The 21703-nt window shown below is 42.5% G+C and overlaps 1 protein-coding gene across 10 annotated transcripts in view; it reads right to left on the bottom strand.

Annotated features, from left to right (window-relative positions):
• MELK (maternal embryonic leucine zipper kinase) overlaps window positions 1-21703 on the bottom strand; it is a 104371-nt gene that overhangs the window by 59573 nt on the left and 23095 nt on the right. For 4 of the 10 annotated variants that reach the window (XM_003263326.4, XM_003263328.4, XM_003263325.4 and 1 more), the window contains 4 exons: window positions 21374-21517; window positions 19143-19211; window positions 16954-17046; window positions 9179-9277 (listed from right to left, as the gene is read on the bottom strand). In XM_003263326.4, the coding sequence (XP_003263374.1) occupies window positions 9179-9277; window positions 16954-17046; window positions 19143-19211; window positions 21374-21517 (405 nt within the window). Of the gene's footprint in view, window positions 1-9178; window positions 9278-11682; window positions 11781-13822; window positions 13848-16953; window positions 17047-19142; window positions 19212-21373; window positions 21518-21703 lie in introns of all 10 variants that reach the window. The other 6 variants (XM_003263330.4, XM_003263327.4, XM_003263329.4 and 3 more) reach the window with 4 other exon arrangements.

Raw genomic sequence — 21703 nt, forward strand, 5'->3', positions numbered from 1 at the left:
CTGGCCTCAAGCCATGCCCCTGCCTCAGCCCCCCAAAGTGCTGGGATTACAGGCATGAGCCACCACACCTGGCCTATAATTAGATCTTTAAAATCCAGAATCCAGAATATGAAAGCAATTCTCTACAGGTTTTTTTTTTAATGATGTTTAAAGTCAAGAAAACATACTAAAGCAAATTCTAGATGAATCAAACATTTAAACATTTTTAAAAAGTGAAACCATAAAAACACTAGAAGAAAACACAGATATTTTAAAAAATAAAGTCAAAAAGCCCTTCCAAATATGACAATAAAAAAATGACGGCCGGGCGCAGTGGCTCACGCTTGTTATCCCAGCACTTTGGGAGGCCGAGGCGGGCGGATCACGAGGTCAGGAGATCGAGGCCACGGTGAAACCCTGTCTCTACTAAAAATACAAAAAATTAGCCGGGTGTGGTGGCGGGCGCCTGTAGTCCCAGCTACTCGGAGAGGCTGAGGCAGGAGAATGGCGTGAACCCGGGAGGCGGAGCTTGCAGTGAGCCGAGATTGAGCCACTGCACTCCTGCCTGGGCGACAGAGTGAGACTCCGTCTCAAAAAAAAAAAAAAAAAAAAAAAAAAATGACAGGCTGGGCACAGTGGCAAATGCCTATAATCCCAACATTTTGAGAGGCCAAGGTGGGAGGACCACTGGAGGCCAGAGACAAGCCTCAGCAATATATCAAGACCTTATCTCTACAAAAAATATTAGCCAAGTGTGGTAGCGCACGCCTGTAGTTCCAGCTACTCAGGAGGCTGAGGCTGGAGGATCACTTGAGCCCAGGAGACTGAGGTTGCAGTGAGCTATGACTGCACCACTGCACTCCAGCCTGGGTGACAGAGCAAGACCCTGTCTCTAAAAAAAAAAAAGAAAGAAAGAAAAAGATTGATGAATTTCACTAAATAAAAAATAAAAATTCCTGCAGAGCAAAAATAAGTCTTAAACATAACAATCAAAAACAGTGATACACTGTATTGGTGGGGGGGTATGGAGAAACTGGCATTATTATGCTACTGTTGGTAGTTGCATAAACCAATAGGACTTTACTGGGAAGCAATTTGGCGATATCTATCAAAATTACTAATTCACATACCTTTGACCCAACAACTGTTCTAGAAATTTTCTTACAGATTTATTATATTCACAATGTACAAATGACTACTTGGAAATTACTTAAATGTCCATTAACCTAGGACTGGTTAAATAAATGATGGTACATGCATACAATGCAATTCTATACAGTCATAAAAAGAATGAAGAGGCTCTGAGGTGGGTATGAAGTGCTATGATTTCCAAGACACACTGCTAAGGGAGGAAAACAAAGTGCGGAACAGTGTTTATGGTATGCTACCATCTGTGTAAAAAAAAAAAAAAAAAAAAAAAAACTGGGAAGCGGGTAGCAGAAAGAGAAAATATATAAATACATAATTCCTTACATATGCAGGCTAATGTCTGAAAAAAAATACATAAAAATCTGATAAACGTGATAGCAATGATTGCCTCTAAGAAACAGGTTTTATGGCCAGGCGCAGTGGCTCACGCCTGTAACCCCAACACTTGGGAGGCTGAGGCAGGCTGATCACCTAAGGTCAGGAGTTCGAGACAAGCCTGTCCAACATGGTGAAACCCCCATCTCTGCTAAAACTACAAAAATTAGCTAGGCGCGGTGGTGAGAGCCTATAATCCCAGCTACTCAGGAGGCTGAGGCAGGAGAATCGCTTGAACCTGGGAGGCAGAGGTTGCAGTGAGCCGAGATCACACTACTGCACTCCAGCCTGGGTGACAAAGTAAGACTCTGCCTTAAAAAAAAAAAAAAAAAAAAAAGTTTCACATGCTAGATACCTTTAATAATTTTCCAACTTTCTAGCTACTCAGGTTACTCCCCTCATCCAATCCATCCACAAATCATGTTAGCTACACCTTCAAAAGACATCCAGACTGTTCTACATTCTGACTGTGGCAATGGTTATATGAATCTATGTATGTGTTAGAATTCATAGACCTGTATATACAAAGGGTCAATTTTACTTTACCCTTTGTATATACAAGTCTACTTTTACTTTTAATTTTGTTAATACAAAAATAATTTTTTAAAAAAGACATCCAGGCCAGAAGCAGTGGCTCACACCTGTAATCCCAGCACCTTGGGAGGCCGAGGCAGGTGAATCACCTGAGTCAGGAGTTCAAGACCAACCTGGCCAATATGGCGAAACCCCATCTCTATTAAAACTACAAAACTTAGCCACGCATGGTAGCAAGGACCTATAATCCTAGCTACTCAGGAGGCTGAGGCAGGAGAATCACTTGAATCCAGGAGGCGGAGGTTGCAGTGAGCCAAGATCACACCACTGCACTCCAGCCTGGGCGACAGGGCGAGACTCTGTCTCAAAAAAAAAAAAAAAAGACATCTAGTATCTACCCACTTTTTACCACCTCCACTGCCACCATCTCTTATCTGAATCATTACAATACCCTCCTGACCAGATGCCCTAGTTCTCTTCTTCACTTCCTATAGTCATCTCCACATAGCAGCCAGTGTGATCCTGTTAAAAACTAAACCAAATCATGTCCTCAAAAGCCTCCAATGGCTCCCGATTTCACGTAGAAAAAATGCCAAAGTCCTTACAAGAGCCTACCCAGCCCAAAGCAGCTTGACCTTCTGTTCCCGAGGTTTCCTTTCCTACTGCCCTCCTCACTTACTAAACTCAAGCTGCACTGGCCCTCTTGCCCTCCTTTGACAACACCAGGCATGTTCCTACCTCCCAGTCTTTGCTCTAGCTGTTCCCTCTGCCGGAAATATTTTTCTCCTAGATATCCACTTGACACTCTCACATCCTTCAAGTCTCCTTACATCTCACCTCCATGAAGTTTATCCTGACCATCTTATTTAATCATGCAACCTACTGGCCCTTTCCTCCACAACTCCCCCATCTGTACTCCTGATTCCTCTCTCTTTTTTTTTTTTTTTTTTTTTTTTTTTTTTGAGACGGAGTCTTGCTCTTTCTCCCAGGCCAGAGTGCCGTGGCGCGATCTCGGCTCACTGCAAGCTCCGCCTCCCAGGTTTACGCCACTCGGCTCACTGCAAGCTCCGCTTCCCGGGTTCATGCCATTCTCCTGCCTCAGCCTCCCGAGTAGCTGGGACTACAGGAGCCCGCCACTGCGCCCGGCTAATTTTTTGTATTTTTAGTAGAGACGGGGTTTCACCGTGTTAGCCAGGATGGTCTCGATCTCCTGACCTCGTGATCCGCCCGCCTCGGCCTCCCAAAGTGCTGGGATTACAGGCGTGAGCCACCGCGCCCGGCTGATTCCTCTTTAGCCTACTCAATTTTTTTCTCTTTTCCAAAGTACATATCATCTTTTAGTAAAATTTACTTGTTATGCTTATTGTCTTTATAACCCCACTACTAGAAGATAAACTCCACGAGGACAGGGATCTTTCATCTGTTTTATTCACAGATATATCCCACACATCTAGAAAAGTGCCTGGCACATATTAGGTGTTTGGTAACTATTTTACTCCTCCCTAAGGTGAAATGACATCAAATAAATGAGTAAATGAACAAACAAATGAACACATAAACAAGTGGTTGTGTTTCTGATTAGAGAACATTTGAACAGAGACCTGAAAGAAGGAAGGGAACAAAGCATCTCTCCTGGAGAAAACCATTTCAGGTGAAAGGGTAAGTACAAATGCCCTGAGGCAGGCACACCTTAGCATGTTCCAGAAAAAAGGGAAAAAAGAAACAAAAAGGAGGACAATGTGGGTGGCACAAGTGAGGCAGGGAGTAGACCACGAGGGCAGTGAGGTGATGGGAGGCCACATTACACAGGGGAAAACCCACAGCACACAGGGCAAACGCTGGCTTGTACTTGAGATGAGAAAGAGGCCACTAGAGAGCTTCAAATGAAATGTTATGATCTATGTTAGTTAAATGTTATATGTTAGTTAAAAATCTTTCCATAAAGAAGGCACAGGTGGAGTTGAACTTCCAAGCACATTCTACAAAACATCCACAAAAAAATTGTTAAGCTCTCCCCAAGAAAAGTAAAAGAAAGAATACTCCCCAATGTAACTTTATGGGGCTAATACAAATCATGAAACCAAAACCAAATGTACAAAGATAGTTCCCAAAAAAGTACACATTAATTTTTGAGCCAATTTTAAGTCCTGGACAAAATACTGGCAAATCTCATTTAGAAATGCATGTAATCCCAGCCTCTTTGGGAGGCCAAGGCAGGAGGATCACTTGAGGTCAGGAGTTCGAGACCAGCCTGGCCAACATGGTGAAACCTCATCTCTACTAAACATACAAAATTAGCTGAGCTTGGTGGCACTTGCCTGTAATCCCAGCTACTTGGGAGGCTGAGGCAGGAGAATTGCTTGAACCCAGGAGGCAGAGCTTGCAGTGAGCCAAGATGGCGCCACTGCACTCCAGCCTCGGCAACAGAGCAAGGCTTTGTCTCAAAAATAATTGCCAGATATGGTGGCTCATGCCTGTAATCCCAGCATTTTGGAAGGCCAAGATGGTGGATCACTTGAGGTCAGGAGTTCGAGACCAGCTTGGCCAACATGGCAAAACCCCTTCTCTTCTAAAACTACAAAAATTAGCCAGGCACGGTGGCGCATGATTGTAATCCCAGCTACTCAGGAGGCTGAGGCAAGAGAATCGCTTGAACTGAGGAGGCAGAGGGAGGTTGCAATGAGCTAAGATGGCGCCATTGCACTCCAGCCTGGCGCCATTACACTCCAGTCTCGCTCTGTCACAGAAAAAAACAAAACAAACAAACAAAAATAAAACAATAATAGCAGCCAGGCGCAGTGCCTCACACCTATAATCCCAGCACTTTGGGAGGCAGAGGCGGGCAGATCACGAGGTAAGGAGTTCAAGACCAGCCTGACCAATATGGTGAAACCCCGTCTCTACTAAAAATACAAAAATTAGCCAGGCATAGTGGTGCCCACCTGTAGTCTCAGCTACTTGGGAGGCCGAGGCAGAAGAACTGCTTGAACCCGGGAGGTGGAGGGTGCAGTGAGCCAAATCTAACCACTGCACTCTAGCCTGGGTGACAGCGCAAGACGCCGTCTCAAAAAAAAAAAATAATAATAATAGCTACATTTATTGAGCACCACTCTAAATGCTTTTCATGGATTAACTCATTTAATCTTCACAACAACCCTATGTCGTGTTATTTCATCCATTTTTACAGACAAAGAAACTAAGACACAGAGAGGCTAAATAATTTACCAAAGTCCACAGATAGAAAGTAGAGATTCTGAAGATTCTGAATTTCAAAAACATCAATGATATTCTGATTTAATTGCTCTGGGGTGGAACCAATACTCTTTAAAGCACCCCAAGCGATTCTAATGTGCAACTAGGGTTAGGAAGAACTAAATCCATTAGCTAACTTCCCCCACCCTGAGAGAGAGTACATGGACATAGCCAAGGAAGGAGACATTTTAGTGAGGATTAAATATAAAACAAGCAACAAGGGTCAGAAAACATGATTTCCCAGGTGCTTTCCAACAGTGAAATTCTACCATCATCTGTTTCCACATAGTCTTTCTAGAAGTCTAGGAGGTGTAATATTCCGTGTTACACCAGCTAGCAGATTCAATTCTAGTTCACTTTGGAGAAATCTGTCAGCTTATTTCTTTGGGATGGAGTTCCCAAAACAAGAATAGGGTAAAATATCCCAGCAGCTTATAATACAAGTTGAGTATCCCTTACCCAAATGCTTGGGAACAGAAGTGTTTCAGATTTCAGGCTTTGGAATATGTGCATTATACGCTTACTGACTGAATATCCCAAATCCGAAAATCCAAAACCTGAAATGCTCCAGTAAGCATTTCCTTTGAGCATCATCTCAGCACTCAAAAAGTGTGAAATTTTGGAGCATTTCAAATTTTGGATTTTCAAATTAGGAATACTCAACCTATACTAGAATACAATTATTTCAGAATAAAAAACACAGCCTTACTTTACAGAAAAGAGTAGCAAAAAGAGGGAAGAATTCAAGAGGCCAACCTAATATTTTGTAAAAGTATAACTGGATAAATGTTACTGAGCTGCCCAAAGACCACTTCTGTTGACTGGAGCTAAAGCCACAAAAAGATCCTAACCCTACTCTCCCCTGTATCCTGATGCTGATGCAGTCAGGTATGGTTCTACGGAGTCAGGAAGTGCTGCCACAGTCAGCACGCAGAAGCCAAAGCAACGAGCGCTACCCAGCAAAGTTCAAGAAGGCTCAAGAAGGGACAGGAGGAAAACAAGCTGTCTTGGCTACAGCAGCAGGCTCTAGGAGGCCGGCCTCCAGCCCACTGCCTCATTTATCTCCCCTTCACAAGGAGAAGCCTGGACACACATGGGTCCCCAAAGCGGTGTTAATAGCTACTGCTCACACTGCTTCTCTTTGATCCTGCAGAATCAGAGCTCCTCAGTCTTCAAGGAGTTGGAACTATTGCAATTCCATCTCTTCCCAAAGCTATTCTCTGAAGCTTGGGAATCAACTTTAAAGAATCTTCCAAGGTGGGATACAGGAAAAACTATAAGTCAAATAAAAGTTGAAGATTGAACTCAGTGTCCTTAGACTTGGTGTTCTATAGAGTGGGCAAAAAGCCAACTGGGTCTACCACTTTCAACACTGTATGCTACTTCCTAGAAGTGAGAGTTGCTTTAGGTAGTCTCCTCATCTAATTGTTAGAGATCCAATGGTCCAGCTACAAAAAACTGCCCATTCTTCCCCATGTCTCTCCCACCTCTATGCCTTTGCTCATACTATCTGTACTATCAGGAATGCTCTTGCCCACATCCCTTTCTGAAACACTTCTACCCTTCTTTTAAAGACCTGCTCAAACCTCACTTCCTCTAAGATGCCCTCCCAGAGCCACCCCAACTCCTATATTAACTTCATTTACACTCTGTTATAATATGGCATTCCTCACCCTTTGCCATTTTTAGATAGCTTATACCTGTCTCCAACAAGAAATCAGGCCCTGGTGGACAATAATAAATTTTCATAGATCTTTTCTATGCCTTTCAGCATCTTATATAAAGCAGAAATTCAGGAAATATTTGTTAAACAGAATTGGATTCAAGAAGCATTCAGAAGGCTGGGCACAGTAGCTCACACCTGTAATCTCAGTGCTTTGCAAGGCTGAGGTGGGAGGATCACTTGAGTGCAGGAGTTTGAGACCAGCCTGGGTAACATAGGGAAGATCCTATCTCTACAAAAAAATTTTTTTAATTAGCCGGGTGCAGTGGTGCAGTGCCTGTGGTCCCAGCTCGTTGGGAGGTTGAGGTGGGACGACCACTTGAGCCCAGGGGGTCAAGGCTACAGTGAGTCATGATCGCACTCCTGCACTTCAGCCTGGGTGACAGAGCAAGACCTTATCTCAAAAAAAAAAAGAAGAAAGAGAGTGAAGCATTCAGAGAAGCTGCTCTGCTAGTCTGACCTCAGTTTGCTATGGAACACAAGATGTTCTTTCTTCCTCTTTACATGTCTTCTTTTGTTAGTTTGCTTTGAAATATTAATTCTTTAAAATAATTTTCCTATATTCCTTCCTGTGATTTTTTTCTGATTTTTTAACTGAACATAATTCACATACCATAATATTCACCCTTTTAAAGTGTAGATTTTAGTATATTCACAAAGTTGTGTAATCATCACCTCTTTCTAATTCCAGAATGTTTTCATCATCCCAAAAAGAAAACCCATACTCACAGGCAGTCACTCTCCACCCCTAACCCCAAGCAACAACTTATCTACTCTCTGTCTCTGACATATAGGATTTTAACAAAGCATATAGTAGGTGATCTCAATTGTGGTTTAATTATAACCTGAAGCCAAAATTTTATCTTCCAAAAAAAGAAAAAAGGAGGTTCTTATAAGTCAAAAGGAAAATGTGATTTGACACAGCATTCTGTTTTTATTTTGTTATGCTTTTCATTGAGGAAGTATATGCATAGAAGTTTATATATTGGGCCGGGCGCAGTGGCTCATGCCTGTAATCCCAGCACTTTGGGAGGCCGAGGCAGGCGGATCACCTGAGGTTGGGAATTCGAGACCAGCCTGACCAATATGGAGAAACCCCGACTCTACTAAAAATACAAAAAATTAGCCGGGCATGGTGGCACATGCCTGTAATCCCAGCTACTAGGGAGGCTGAGGCAGGAGAATCACTTGAACCTAGGAAGCAGAGGTTGCGGTAAGCCAAGATCACGCCATTGCACTCTAGCCTGGGCAACAAGAGCGAAACTCCGTCTCCAAAAAAAAAAAAAAAAGAAGTTTGTATATCATCAGAGTATACCTCAATGAGTTTTTAAAAACTGAATACTGTAGTCCCCCTTATCAGCAGGTAATACTTTCCAAGACACCCATGGATGCCAGAAACCACAGATAGTAATGAACCCTATATGTGCTATGTTTCTTTCTATATATATACACACACAGGTTTGATAAAGTTTAATTTATACATTAGGCAGAATAAGAGGTTAACAACATAATAAAATAGAATAATTATAACAATATACTGTTAAATATGTTGTGTGAATGTGCCTTTTTTTTTTGAGACAGAGTCTTGCTCTGTAGCCCAGGCTGGAGTGCAGTGGCATAATCTCGGCTCTGCAAGCTCCACCTCCTGGGTTCACCCCATTCTCCTGCCTCAGCCTCCCGAGTAGCTGGGACTACAGGCGCCCGCCACCATGCCTGGCTAATTTTTTGTATTTTTAGTAGAGACGGGGTTTCACCGTGTTAGCCAGGATGGTCTCAATCTCCTGACCTCGTGATCTGCCAGCCTCAGCCTCCCAAAGTGCTAGGATTACAGGCACCCGGCCTGAATGTGCCTCTTTCTCTCAAAATATCTTACTGTATTACATAAACTCACCAATTTTCAGACCGCAGTTGACCATGGGCAACTAAGACCACAGAAAGCAAAACCGCTGACAAGGGGGAACTACTGTATACAAATGTAGCCAACTCCCAGATTAAGAAACAGAACAGAAGCCCACTCCTTAACCACTCCCAAAGAATAACTATGATTTTGACTTCTAACAGCAGAGAATAACTTTTTTGCCTGTTTTTGTACATTTATGAATGAAAGCATATACTATTCAGTATAGAAAAGTTCTACATGGAAATTCTATGCCTTGTAATACTCACCATAATCTTCTTGTATAAAGCCATTACATTATCATCATCAAATGGTAGAAATCCACACATAAGAACATATAACAGTATGCCCATGCTCCAAACATCTGCCTGAAAGAAGGAAAAAGAAAAATTACTGAAACAAAAATTTAAACATATTTCAGAATGGTAGGACTCTTGATACAATCATAGAATTGTCACAAAGCTAAAAAAGAACTCAGATATCAACCACTTCAACCTGCTTATTCTATAGTCAGAGAACCTGAAGCTAAGGAGGCTTGTCTAAAGTCACCCAGTCAATTGGAGGCCACCCAGGAAGGCCTCTTGACTTCCAATTTAATGCACTCTCCTCCAGCTGGACTCTAACGCTTAACAGAAAAAAATTTCCAGTAGGCTGGGCTGGATTGGACATGATAAGATGAGACAATTCTACAGTGCTACTGAAGGTTTAGGTTACATATGAAGATTATGTAAACAGGCATGAGGATGTCTTAAAATTTATTGATAATTAGCAAGTATGACTAAGCTGTACTATAAAATTCTATGTAGAGAACTTTAATAAAGTTCAATGATTGACTTTTCAAATGTAGAGGTGGCCGGGCCTAGTGGCTCATGCATGTAATCCCAGCACTTTGGGAGGCCAAGACAGGCGGATCACCTGAGGTCAGGAGTTCGAGATTAGCCTGGCCAACATGGTGAAACCCCGTCTCTCCTAAAACTACAAAAATTAGCCAGCATGGTGGCGCATGCCCACAGTCCCAGCTACTCGGGAGGCTGAGGCAGGAGAATCGCTTGAATCCAAGAGGCGGAGGTTGCAGTGAGCCAAGATCACGCCACTGTACTCCAGCCTGGGCAACACAGTGAAACTCCATCTAAAAATATATATATTTTTTTATTTATATATATTATTTATTATATATGTATATATGTACATATATACATAATATATATGCATACATGTATACATATATTACATATATACATACATACATATATACATATATACATATGTATGTTACATATACATATAGAGACTAGAAATTAGCCTACCAGCACAAATAGTCCTACAAATCTCAAATATATATATATACACACACACATACATATATATACAGAGAGAGAGAGAGAGAGACTAGAAATTAGCCTACCAGCACAAATAGTCCTACAAATCTCAAAATCCCAGAAAAGAGCTTAACCTTTATATGTGATATCCATGTGTCCCATGAGTCCTAAGCAGTAACTATTTATTCAAGCAGTATTTGGCCTTAGTCAGTAATGATGCCACCATTAGCTGAGGAGAAGTCACAGCTCTTACTCTCATTTGAGCCTTAGGAAATTTTTTTTTTTTTTTTGGAGACAGGGTCTCACTGTTGCCTAGGCTGGAGTGCAGTAGCACAATCTCAGCTCACTGCAACATTTGCCTCCCAGGCTTAGGAAAGTTTTAAGAGGAAAAAAAGAAAAAGGAGATAGAAGGAAAGGAAGGAAGAAAACAAAGAAAGGAAAGAGAAAACAGTTAAAATAACTTGAGCAGCATCACATATCTGGGTAGTACTTATACTAGATAAGCCGAATCTAACCCCTAGTCCTGTCTACCAAATCATATCAAATTATTAGGACTCTACTATGATGTCTCAAGTGAATAATGTGCTTTGAAGCAAACACCTGATTACTCTTCCAAGTTGCAGGAGGTCAGAAATTGACCATTTATGCCTCAGAGATGTCAAATATTTAATCTATAAATTGAGACACGATGGCATGACACTCATTCATGGTATTAAATTCAAAGCAGATTGGGTGCAGTGGCTCACGCCTATAATCCCAGCACTTTGGGAGGCCGAAATGGGCCTCCTCCCACCTGAGGTCAGGAGTTCAAGACCAGCCTGGTCAACATGGTGAAACCCCATCTCTACTAAAAATACAAAATTTGGCTGGGTGTGGTAGTAGACACCTGTGATACCAGCTACATGGGAGGCTGAGGCAGAAGAATCGCTTGAACCCGGGAGGTAGAGGTTGAAGTGAGCTGAGATCACACCATGGCACTCCAGCGTGGGAAACAGAGCATGACTCTGTCTCAAAAAAAAATTCAAAGCAAAGAGGTTGCACAGGAAAGAGTGAACTACATAGTGGCTCATGCCTGTAATCCACACTTTGGGAAGCGAGGTAGGCAGATCACCTGAAGTAGGGAGTTCAAGACCAGCAGGGCCAACATGGTGAAACCCTGTCTCTACTAAAAACATTAAAAAAAATTAGCCAGGTGTGGTGGTGCACGTCTGTAATTCCAGCTACTCAGGAGGTCACTGCACTCCAGCCTGGGGGACAAGAGCAAGACTTCGTCTCAAAAAAAAAAAAAAAAAAAAAAACACTGGGCGCTGTGGCTCACGCCCATAATCCTAACACTTTGGGAAGCCAAGGCGGGTAGATCACCTGAGGTTGGGAGTTCCAGACCAGCCTGACCAACATGGAGAAACCCCGTCTCTACTAAAAATACAAAATTTGCCAGGTGGGGTGGTACATGCCTATAATTCCAGCAATTCGGGAGGCTGAGGCAGGAGAATCGCTTGAACTCGGGAGGCAGAGGTTGCAGTGAGCCAAGATCACACCATTGCACTCCAGCCTGAGTGACAAGAGTGAGACCCTGTCTCAAAAAAAAAAAGGGTTGGGCATGGTGGCTCATGCCTGTAATCCCAGCACTTTGGGAGGCCGAGGTGGGTGGATAACCTGAGATCAGGAGTTCGAGACCAGCCTGGCCAACATTGGTCCTGTTGGACTCAAGCAGTCCTCCCACTCAATCCCACCAGGGTTGAGTCAAACCCTGTCTCTACTAAAAATACAAAAATTAGCAGGGCGTGGTGGCATGTGCCTGTAATCCCAGCTACTTGGAAGGCTAAGGAATGAGAATCGCCTGAACCCGGGAGGCAGAGGTTGCAGTGAGCCGAGATTGCACCACCACACTCCAGCCTGGGCAACCAGAGCGAAACTCCGTCTCAAAAAAAAAAAAAAAAAAAAAAAAAAAGACTGGGCGCGGTGACTCAGGCCCATAATCCTAACACTTTGGGAAGCCGAGGCGGGCGGATCACCTGAGGTTGGGAGTTCGAGACCAGCCTGACCAACATGAAGAAACCCTGTCTCTACTAAAAATACAAATACAAAATTTGCCAGGCGGGGTGGTACATGCCTGTAATTCCAGCAATTCGGGAGGAGAATCACTTGAACTCGGGAGGCAGAGGTTGCAGTGAGCCAAGATCACACCATTGCACTCCAGCCTGGGCAACAAGAGTGAAACTCCGTCTCAAAAAACAAAAAAACACACAAGAAGTCAACAGAAAGATTATGTCTAGGGTTAAACTTAAAGAGGAATAAAATGATAATAACATCTCCATAGTGTTACCAACACTTATTAGAGAAAAGAAAGCAGAAAAAGTATTTTTCAGTTAACTCAAAGTACCTTTACTTCGCTGTTTTGAATTGAATATGAGAATAAATTAACTAAAATCATAAACCAAAGCAAATACAAGTAAATCCATAAACTACCAGTTGACATGAAAAAATAACTGGCTCCCAGCACTTTGGGAGGCCAAGGCGGGAGGATCACTTGGGCCCAGGAGTTCACAGCCCCAGAAACACAGCAAGACCCTATCTCTACAAAGAAATTTAAAAAATTAGCCAGGTGTGGTAGTGCACACCTGTAGTCCTAGCTACTTGGGAGGCTGAGGTGGGAGGACTGCTTGAGTCTAAGAGGTAAAGGCTACTGTGAGCCATAGTCATGCCACTGCACTCCAGCCTGGGAGACAGAGTGAGACCCTGTCTTAAAAAAAAAAAAAGATAATAAAATAATTGGGAGGAAGAGAGAACTGAAACCATTTCCCATGAAAAATTACTGAAGAAATTAGAGATATTTACAATGGAACATGTCCTTAAAGCACGATCAGGACCGGAACATCAGAATCAACTATTTTATTAGTATTTTAAATGAAGATTCTTAAAGTCTCATCTCAGAAAACGAAACCAAAATCTCTGAGGGAGTTACCACCCTGAGCTCTGCATCATTTAGTAAGTATCTCAAATGACTCCTCAGTCCACTATCCTTTAGACACTCTGAGAAGGATAGGAAGTTGAACTAACACGGACAGGAAAACAATTTAAAATTACATAGGAAAAACCCAGATACACTCAAATCAGCAGATTCTCATCACCTCTAGGAATCTTGTGAGATCAGGCATACGATTATCACTCCTTCTGGGAAACTAAATGGAATAGTGGAAACAGTACCTCACTCCACTCAAATCTCACTCAGTCACCAGCTGTGTGACCCCACAAAGGCACCAAATTTCTGAGCCTCAGTTTCTTCATCTTCTTTATCTTATGGGATAGGGTAACAGTATTCACTTAAAAGGATGTCTGTGGCCAGGCGTGGTGGCTCATGCCTGTAATCCCAACACTTTGGGAGGCCAAGGCAGACGGATCACCTGGGGTCGGGAGTTCGAGACCAGCCTGACCAACATGGAGAAATCCTGTCTCTACTAAAAATACAAAATTAGCCAAGCATGGTGGCACATGCCTGTAATCCCAGCTACTCGGGAGGCTGAGGCAGGAGAATTGCTTGAACCTAGGAGGCTGAGGTTGCGGTGAGCCAAGATCATGCCATTGCACTCCAGCCTGGTCAACAAGAGCGAAACTCCGTCTCAAAAAAAAAAAAGTCTGTAGAGCTTAATTGAAAATTATTAAAGGTATCCAGCATGTGAAATTCTTTTTTTTTTTTTTTTTTTTTTTTTTTAAGACAGTCTTGCTCTGTCACCCAGGCTGGAGTGCAATGGTACAATCTCGGCTCACTGCAACCTCTGCCTCCCAGGTTCAAGCGATTCTCCTACCTCAACCCCCAAGTAGCTGGGATTACAGGTGCGCATCACCATGCCTGGCTAATTTTTATATTTTTAATAGAGACAGGGATTCACCATGTTGGCCAGTCTGGTCTCAAACTCCTAACCTCATGATCCGCCCACCTCAGTCTCCCAAAGTGCTGGGATTACAGGCATGAGCCACCGCGCCCAGCCCATGTGAAACTCCTGTACACTGTTGGTGGAAATGTAAGATGGTGCACTCACTATGGAAAACAGTATGGAGATTCCACAAAATATTAAAAATAGAATTACAATATGATCCAGCAACTCCGCTTCTGAATACATACCCAAAAGAATTGAAAGCAGGATCTGAAAGAGATACTTGTACACTCATATTCCTATCAACATTATTCACAGGAGCCAAAGGTGGAAGCAATTTAAGTATCTACCAATGGATGAATGAATAAACAAAATGTGGTATATACATACAATGAAATATTATTCAGCCTTATAAAGAAAGGAAATTCTGACACATGCTACAACATGAATGAACCTTGAGGACATTATGTTAAGTGAAATAAGCCAGTCAAAAAAAGACAAATATTGTATGATTCCATTTACATGAGGTTCCTAGATTAGTCAAATTCATAGAGACAGAAAGCAGAAGGGTAGTTGCCAGGGGAATAGGGTAGGCAGAAATGAAGAATTGTTTAACAGGTATAAAGTTTCAGTTTTGCAAAATTAAAAGAACTCTGGAGATCGGCTGCACAACAATGTGATTATACTACTAAACTATACATTTTAAAACAGTTAGGATGGTAAATTTTATGTTATGTGTATTTTACCACGATTAAAAATAAAAAGTATCCAGCATGATTCCAGGACTATGATAAACGTTCAGAAAACATTTGGTCCCTTTCCTATAATGCACTAAGAAGGCTACAACATCATTTCTGTGGTATTTCTGCCAAAAATACATAACCTGAATCTAATCACAAGGAAACATCAAATAAATTCAAATTGATGTACATTCTACTAAATAACTGGCTTCCTCAAAAATGCTGAGATCAAAAAAAAAAATAAAGAAAGCCTAAGGAAGTCTTCCAGACTAAAAGGGACTAAAGAGACACAATAACTAAATGCAATAACTAAATGCATCCTGCACCATATCCTAGACTGGGGGGAAAATAAAACTATAAAGGACATTATTGGTACAATTAATACCATTTGAATATGAATTATGAATTAAATTGTATCAATGCTAAATTTTGATACTAAAGTGTGGTTATAAAACAAAAGGTCTTTGCTTTTAGGAAAAATACATATAGAAGTATTGAGTAATAAAAGGATATGATGTTTCTAGTTAACTCTCAAATGATTCAAAAAAAATAATATGCATATATATAAACATAGAGAATGATAAAGCAAATAAGGAAAAATGTAAATAAACGAATTTGAGTAAAAGACATACCAAAGTTCCTCATTCTATTCTTGCACTATCTTGTAGTAAGTTAGAGATTATATCAAAATAAAAAGCCACCAAAAACAGTTCCCATCTTCTCATGTTATGCAGTAACCTGGTATTCCCAAAGTTCCTTATACTAGTTCCAAAAGATGCTCTCCATCAAAAGTGGATCCCATAGGCAAATAAAATCAGGACCAGCTGCTATCTGTGATGTTCCTTTCCTGAAGGATCACACTGTACAAGAGCACACTAAAGATTTGGAGGCCAGGCCGGGCACGGTGGCTCACTCCTGTAATCCCAGCACTTTGGGAGGCCGAGGTGGGCGGATCACGAGGTCAGCAGATCGAGACCATCCTGGCTAACACGGTGAAACCCCGTCTCTACTAAAAATACAAAAAAAAGTAGCCGGGCATGGTGGTGGGCGCGTGTAGTCCCAGCTACTCGGGAGGCTGAGGCAGGAGAATGGCGTGAACCCAGGAGGCAGAGCTTGTAGTGAGCAGATTGTGCCACTGCACTCCAGCCAGGGCAACAGAGTGAGACTCTGTCTCCAAAAAAAAAAAAAAAAAGATTTGGAGACTGGGCGCAGTGGCTCATGCCTATAATTGGGAGGCTGAGGTGGGTGAATCATTTGAGGTCAGGAGTTTGAGACCAGCTTAGCCAACATGGTGAAACCTGTCTCTACTAAAAATACAAAAATTAGCCGAACGTGATGGCAGTTGCCTGTAATCCCAGCTACTTGGGAGGCTGAAGAAGGAGAATCGCTTGAACCCAGGAGGCGGAGGTTGCAGTGAGCCAAGATCGCGCCACTGTACTCCAGCCTGGGTGACAGAGCGAGACTCCGTCTCAAAAAAAAAAACAAAACGAAACAAAAAAAGATTTGGACATGTCCTGAAATAGGAAACCTGTTTAACTGAGCACTTTCTGAGCTTTTCACAACTGAAGTGTTTTTTTAATCTTATGACACTCACATCAGCAAAACTAGTACTCCAGAGAATGGGAGGAGCTGACTAATTTAATAATTTGAGATACAGCAAATATAAATCAGACAAAGCCCACTCCTTCTCAGCCTGGACTCCTACACAGGGCTGCTGGCCTTGGAGAGTCAGCTCTGGATGGACGAAGCATAGGTTTTCTCTGTGCTAACCAGCATCTCTGAAACTGAGCCTGGAACCTTGGTCTTTTGTTCTATCCAGCTAGACTAACCAGTCCAAACTATGGCATTATTTAATACAAAAGCAGCCACAACAAGGACACCAGAAATATCCCTGCTTCATAAGTATATTATATGTTACTATATTTATTGCAAGTTATTAATTTCATTTATAAGTAATCATGTCTCACTCTCCAAACAGACTGAACTCTTGGATTTACAAGATTATTTTTTACTTCATCATTATATCCCCAATGACTAGTGCCTGACTCACTACAGGTGACCAATATAAATGTCTGTTGATTATATAATGAATTAATCAATGAATAATTACCTCTGATCCAAGATATGATTTGCCTTGTATTAATTCAGGTGCTGCATAAGCCAGACTCCCACAGCATGTCTGTAGATGGTAATCCTTGTTACCCTGCCAATAAGATAAAACTGAAACTTATTAATTACAACCCTTAAGAGAATTAAACCTTGATAAACATTCTTTTTTCTTTTTGAGACGGAGTCTCACTCTGTCACCCAGGCTGGAGTGCAATGGCGCAATCTCGGCTCACTGCAACCTCTGCCTCCTGGGTTCAAGTGATTCTCCTGCCTCAGCCTCCAGAGTAGCTGGGATTACAGGCACACAGTGTGCCACCATGCCCAACTAATTTTTGTATTTTTGATATAGACAGGGTTTTGCCATGTTGGCCAGGCTAGTCTTGAACTCCAGACTTCAGGTGATCCACCCGCCTCGGCCTCCCAAAGTGCTGGAATTACAGGCAATGAGCCACCACGCCTGGCCAATAAAAATTATTTGAGCACAAGCAAAGAGAAGCTAGATGAAAAACCACCCCACATAATGAAGGATTTCTGCAGCCAACACAATACTCTGTATACATGTGTGCATGCACGTGTGGTCTCTGCTTCTCTGGATTCCTAACACCACTACAACCTGGCATAAACAAATCCTTTCCCCTTAGCTCAGTCAAATCAGGTTCATACTTCCCTAAATGCCCACATACATAAATAAGCCTAGCGTATATCCAAGCATCCACGTCTTTCCATCCCCAAGTATCCCGGGTGGGGGGGAAATTTATTTACTGGACCTTATCTCCAGTATGAAATCTTTACAAATACAGAAGAGCTCTATTTTCTTAGAGGGAAAAAAGCAATATGTTACATAGAACAGTGCCTTGAAAGTCTGTTTTCTAGATGCAGTTATAAGACAAATCACTCCCTTAGCTTCCAGATCTGCTAAAATGAGTAATCTGCTCATCCTCCTCTGCCCTCCCAAAGAAATACCAAGACATAATGAAAACAAAGCTACAGTCCAACAGCTGTGTAGAGTTCTTACAGCTGGCAAAGGATTTGTGAATTGTGAGATGTCATTTACACCTGAAACAACATGCCCAGGAGTGCGCTCCTCGGAAGAAGGCCGAGGCAATCCTATCCCAGGCAACCCCGCTTTCCTTAGATGGTGTCTATGTGGGTAATCCGTGGCAGCCATAAATGAAGGCTCACAGGGTCTGTCACAAACCTTCTCCACTGCCTCCCATGGAGAACAACTTAAACCAGTTTATCTGTTCAAAGTATGTTTTCTCTTTATATGTCTGTCAATGAAAAAAAAAAAAAACCTGCCTTCTAGCATGTGGCTCCCAGAAAAAAGGCTCCACTGATAGTTTCTGAAGAGCCAAGGGAAGGAGAGAAGAATCAGAAAGAATCAGACATTCTGCCAAAGGGGCAAAATCTGCTTCCCTTTGCACCTAGCTAATTCTGATCGGGGCAGGAAACAGTCATGGGATTACAAAAGCCTGAGACAAGTCTGCAATTTCAACATTCTTAATGAGTGTAGACAGCTCATTTTAGAGATTGTGAGTACCATGATTAGAGAACTCCAGAGGAAGCCTCCAACAGGCAGCCACACAGGAGATCTGCTGCAGATAGCAGAGCCAGAAAGTTCAAAGTCACCTCAAAGAGAAGTTATGCTGGAGAACACCAATATGTAACCATGGAATGCAAATTAAGGAAATATATAACAGTTATAAATTTAGAAGTGCATATGGGCTTTTTCCTTCTTTTAAAAGGAAAGTGGATTGTTTCTCAAAATGTAACTAATTGTTAGTTATAGAACCATTTGGATAACAGATTTGCACTAAATACTCAACTTTTATCTAAACAAACAAAGGCATCATCTAGTGGCAATATACTCAAACTGCAAGCACTGGTCAAGTCAGCATTCTTGCTGTAATGGCCTCAAATCACCTCTGCACTGCAAATTCTCACAGCATACCCATGGAGTCTTCAGCAGGACCAATCCTAGAACTAGGGCAGTGACTCTCAATCTTGATTGCATGTTATGATCATCTAGAGAACTTACAAAAACTACCCATACCAGGGATGAAATTTAACAGTCTTCTCAATGGATGCAACCAAGCTCAATAAAGACTAAGTGGAAGTCAGGACAAAATCACACACTAAGAAATAAATGCATTTACAAAGAACATAGATGCATCTTATTTCTGCACTTACCTTGGGTTTTGCACAGAGACCAAAGTCAATCAGCTTTAATTTATGATATTCATCAAACAGCAAATTTTCCTGGGAAAACAAAGATATTTTGATAACTGTATACTGACTTCCTTATATCACATCCCACCTCTAGCCATTTCTAAAAATGATTTAAGGCTGGGTGTGGCAGCTCATGCCTGTAATCCCAGCACTCTGAAGGCAGACGGAGAGGATTATTTGAGCCCAGGTGTACAAGATCAGCCTGGGCAACACAGCAAGACCTGGTCTCATTTTTTAAAAATAAACAAATTAATTAAAATGAATAAAAATGATTTAAGGTTGTTTCTGTTAAAAAGTCTGGGTACAACAAACTGAAAAGGACTAGAAACTAATGAAATGACAAGAAGTATATAAGGGAAAAGAAGGGCTGGGCACGATGGCTCATGCCTGTAATCCCAGCACTTTGGGAGGCTGAGGCAGGCATATCACCTGAGGTCAGGAGTTCGAGACCAGCCTGACCAACATGGAGAAACCCCGTCTCTACTAAAAATACAAAATTAGCCGAGCATGGTGGCACATGCCTGTAATCCCAGCTACTTGGGAGGTTGAGGCAAAAGAACTGCTTGAGCCCGGGAGGCGGGGGTTGGGGTGAGCCAAGATAGTGCCATTGCACTCCAGCCTGGGCAACAAGAGCGAAACTCCATCTCAAAAAAAAAAAAAAAAAAAAAAAAAAAAAGGGCCGGGAGCAGTGGCTCACGCCTGTAATCCCAGCACTTTGGGAAGCCTAGGCGGGCGGATCATGAGGTCAGAAGATCAGGACCATCCTGGCTAACAGGTTGAAACCCCGCCTCTACTAAAAATACAAAAAAAAATTAGCCAGGCATGGTGGCAGGCGCCTGTAGTCCCAGCTACTCGGGAGGCTGGGGCAGGAGAACAGCGTGAACCTGGGAGGCAGAACTTGCAGTGAGCAGAGATCACACCACTGCACTCCAGCCTGGGCGATTACTCTATCACTTCCCCACAAGACTCACTAGCATAAACCATTTTCTCCTATTTTCTCCCTGGTGTTCTGAGGGTCAACTACAAGCAAACACAATTTGTGCCAAAAGCAAATTTAAATCAAAAGAGTGAGTTCAAATCGATAAGTTCAGTATAAACAGATGGAAAAAGATAGTTTCTGGCCAGGCGCCCTGGCTCACACCTGTAATCCCAGCACTTTGGGAGGCCAGGGTGAAAGGATAGCTTGAGGTCAGGAGTTCGAGACCAGCCTGGGCAACATGGTGAAACCCTGTCTCTATAAATAACTAAAAAATTAGTCAGGCAGGGTTGTGTACACCTGAACTCCCAGCTACTTAAGAGGCTGGGGTGTGTGGATCACTTGAGCCCTGGAGGTCAAGGCTGCAGTGAGCCAAAATTGCACCACTGCACTCCTGTCTGAACAACAGAAAAATAAAAATAAAAATAACACCTTCCAGAAGTCAAAAGAAAGAGGAAAAAAGGCGGGGTATAATGGGTCACGCCTGCAATCCCAGCACTTTGGAAAGCCAAGGCAGGTGGATCACCTGAGGTCAGGAGTTCAAGATCAGACTGGCCTGGCCGGGTGCGGTGGCTCACGCCTGTAATCCCAGCACTTTGGGAGGCCAAGGTGGGCAGATCACAAGGTCAGGAGATTGAGACCATCCTGGCTAACACGGTGAAACCCCATCTCTACTAAAAAATACAAAAAATTAGCCGGGTGTTGTGGCGGGCACCTGTAGTCCCAGCTACTCGGGAGGCTGAGGCAGGAGAATGGCGTGAACCCAGGAGGTGGAGATTGCAGTGAGCTGATATCGCACCACTGCACTCCAGCCTGGGCGACAGAGTAAGACTCTGTCTCCAAAAAAAAGACCAGACTGACCAACATGGTGAAACCCCATCTCTACTAAAAATACAAAAATTAGCCGGGCATGGTGGCCTGTGCCTGTAATCTCAGCTACTCAGAAGGCTGAGGCAGGAGAACTGCTTGAATCCGGGAAGCGGAGGTCTCAGTAAGCCGAGATCACACCACTGCACTCTAGCCTGGGTGACAGAGACACCACCTCCAAAAAAAAAAAAAAGTAAGAGGAAAAAAGAAATCTGGTAGGTATGACTGGAGCAACAACAACAACAAAAAGCAAACCTAAGATAGATTCCTAAACAGATCATTTGTAAACCTAAAAATAACAGGTAAATGATGCTGAAGGTGAGCATCTAACTGTGATGCAGTCACTTACTGGCTTGAGGTCCCTGTGAGCATAGCCCTGGCTATGCACATAAGCAACAGCAGATACTATCTGACGGAAGACAACCCGGGTCTCCTCTTCTGACAGGCGATCCTGGGAAATTATATAGTCAAACAGCTCTCCTCCAGGGCAGTACTTCAATAGCAATGGAATCACAGATATTGTTACAACTTAAAAAATCACTTCACAGAAATTTAAAATAAAAAAGTACACTTAACTCAGAGATATTATTCATTTGACTTTATAGGGAATGGAACCGAGTAAGGTATATTCAAAAGTACACTCTCAGGATCAAACAAGTCAATAATGACTCCAGGAATG

Source organism: Nomascus leucogenys, chromosome 8, assembly GCF_006542625.1.
Source record: "Nomascus leucogenys isolate Asia chromosome 8, Asia_NLE_v1, whole genome shotgun sequence".
Taxonomy (NCBI): domain Eukaryota; kingdom Metazoa; phylum Chordata; class Mammalia; order Primates; family Hylobatidae; genus Nomascus; species Nomascus leucogenys.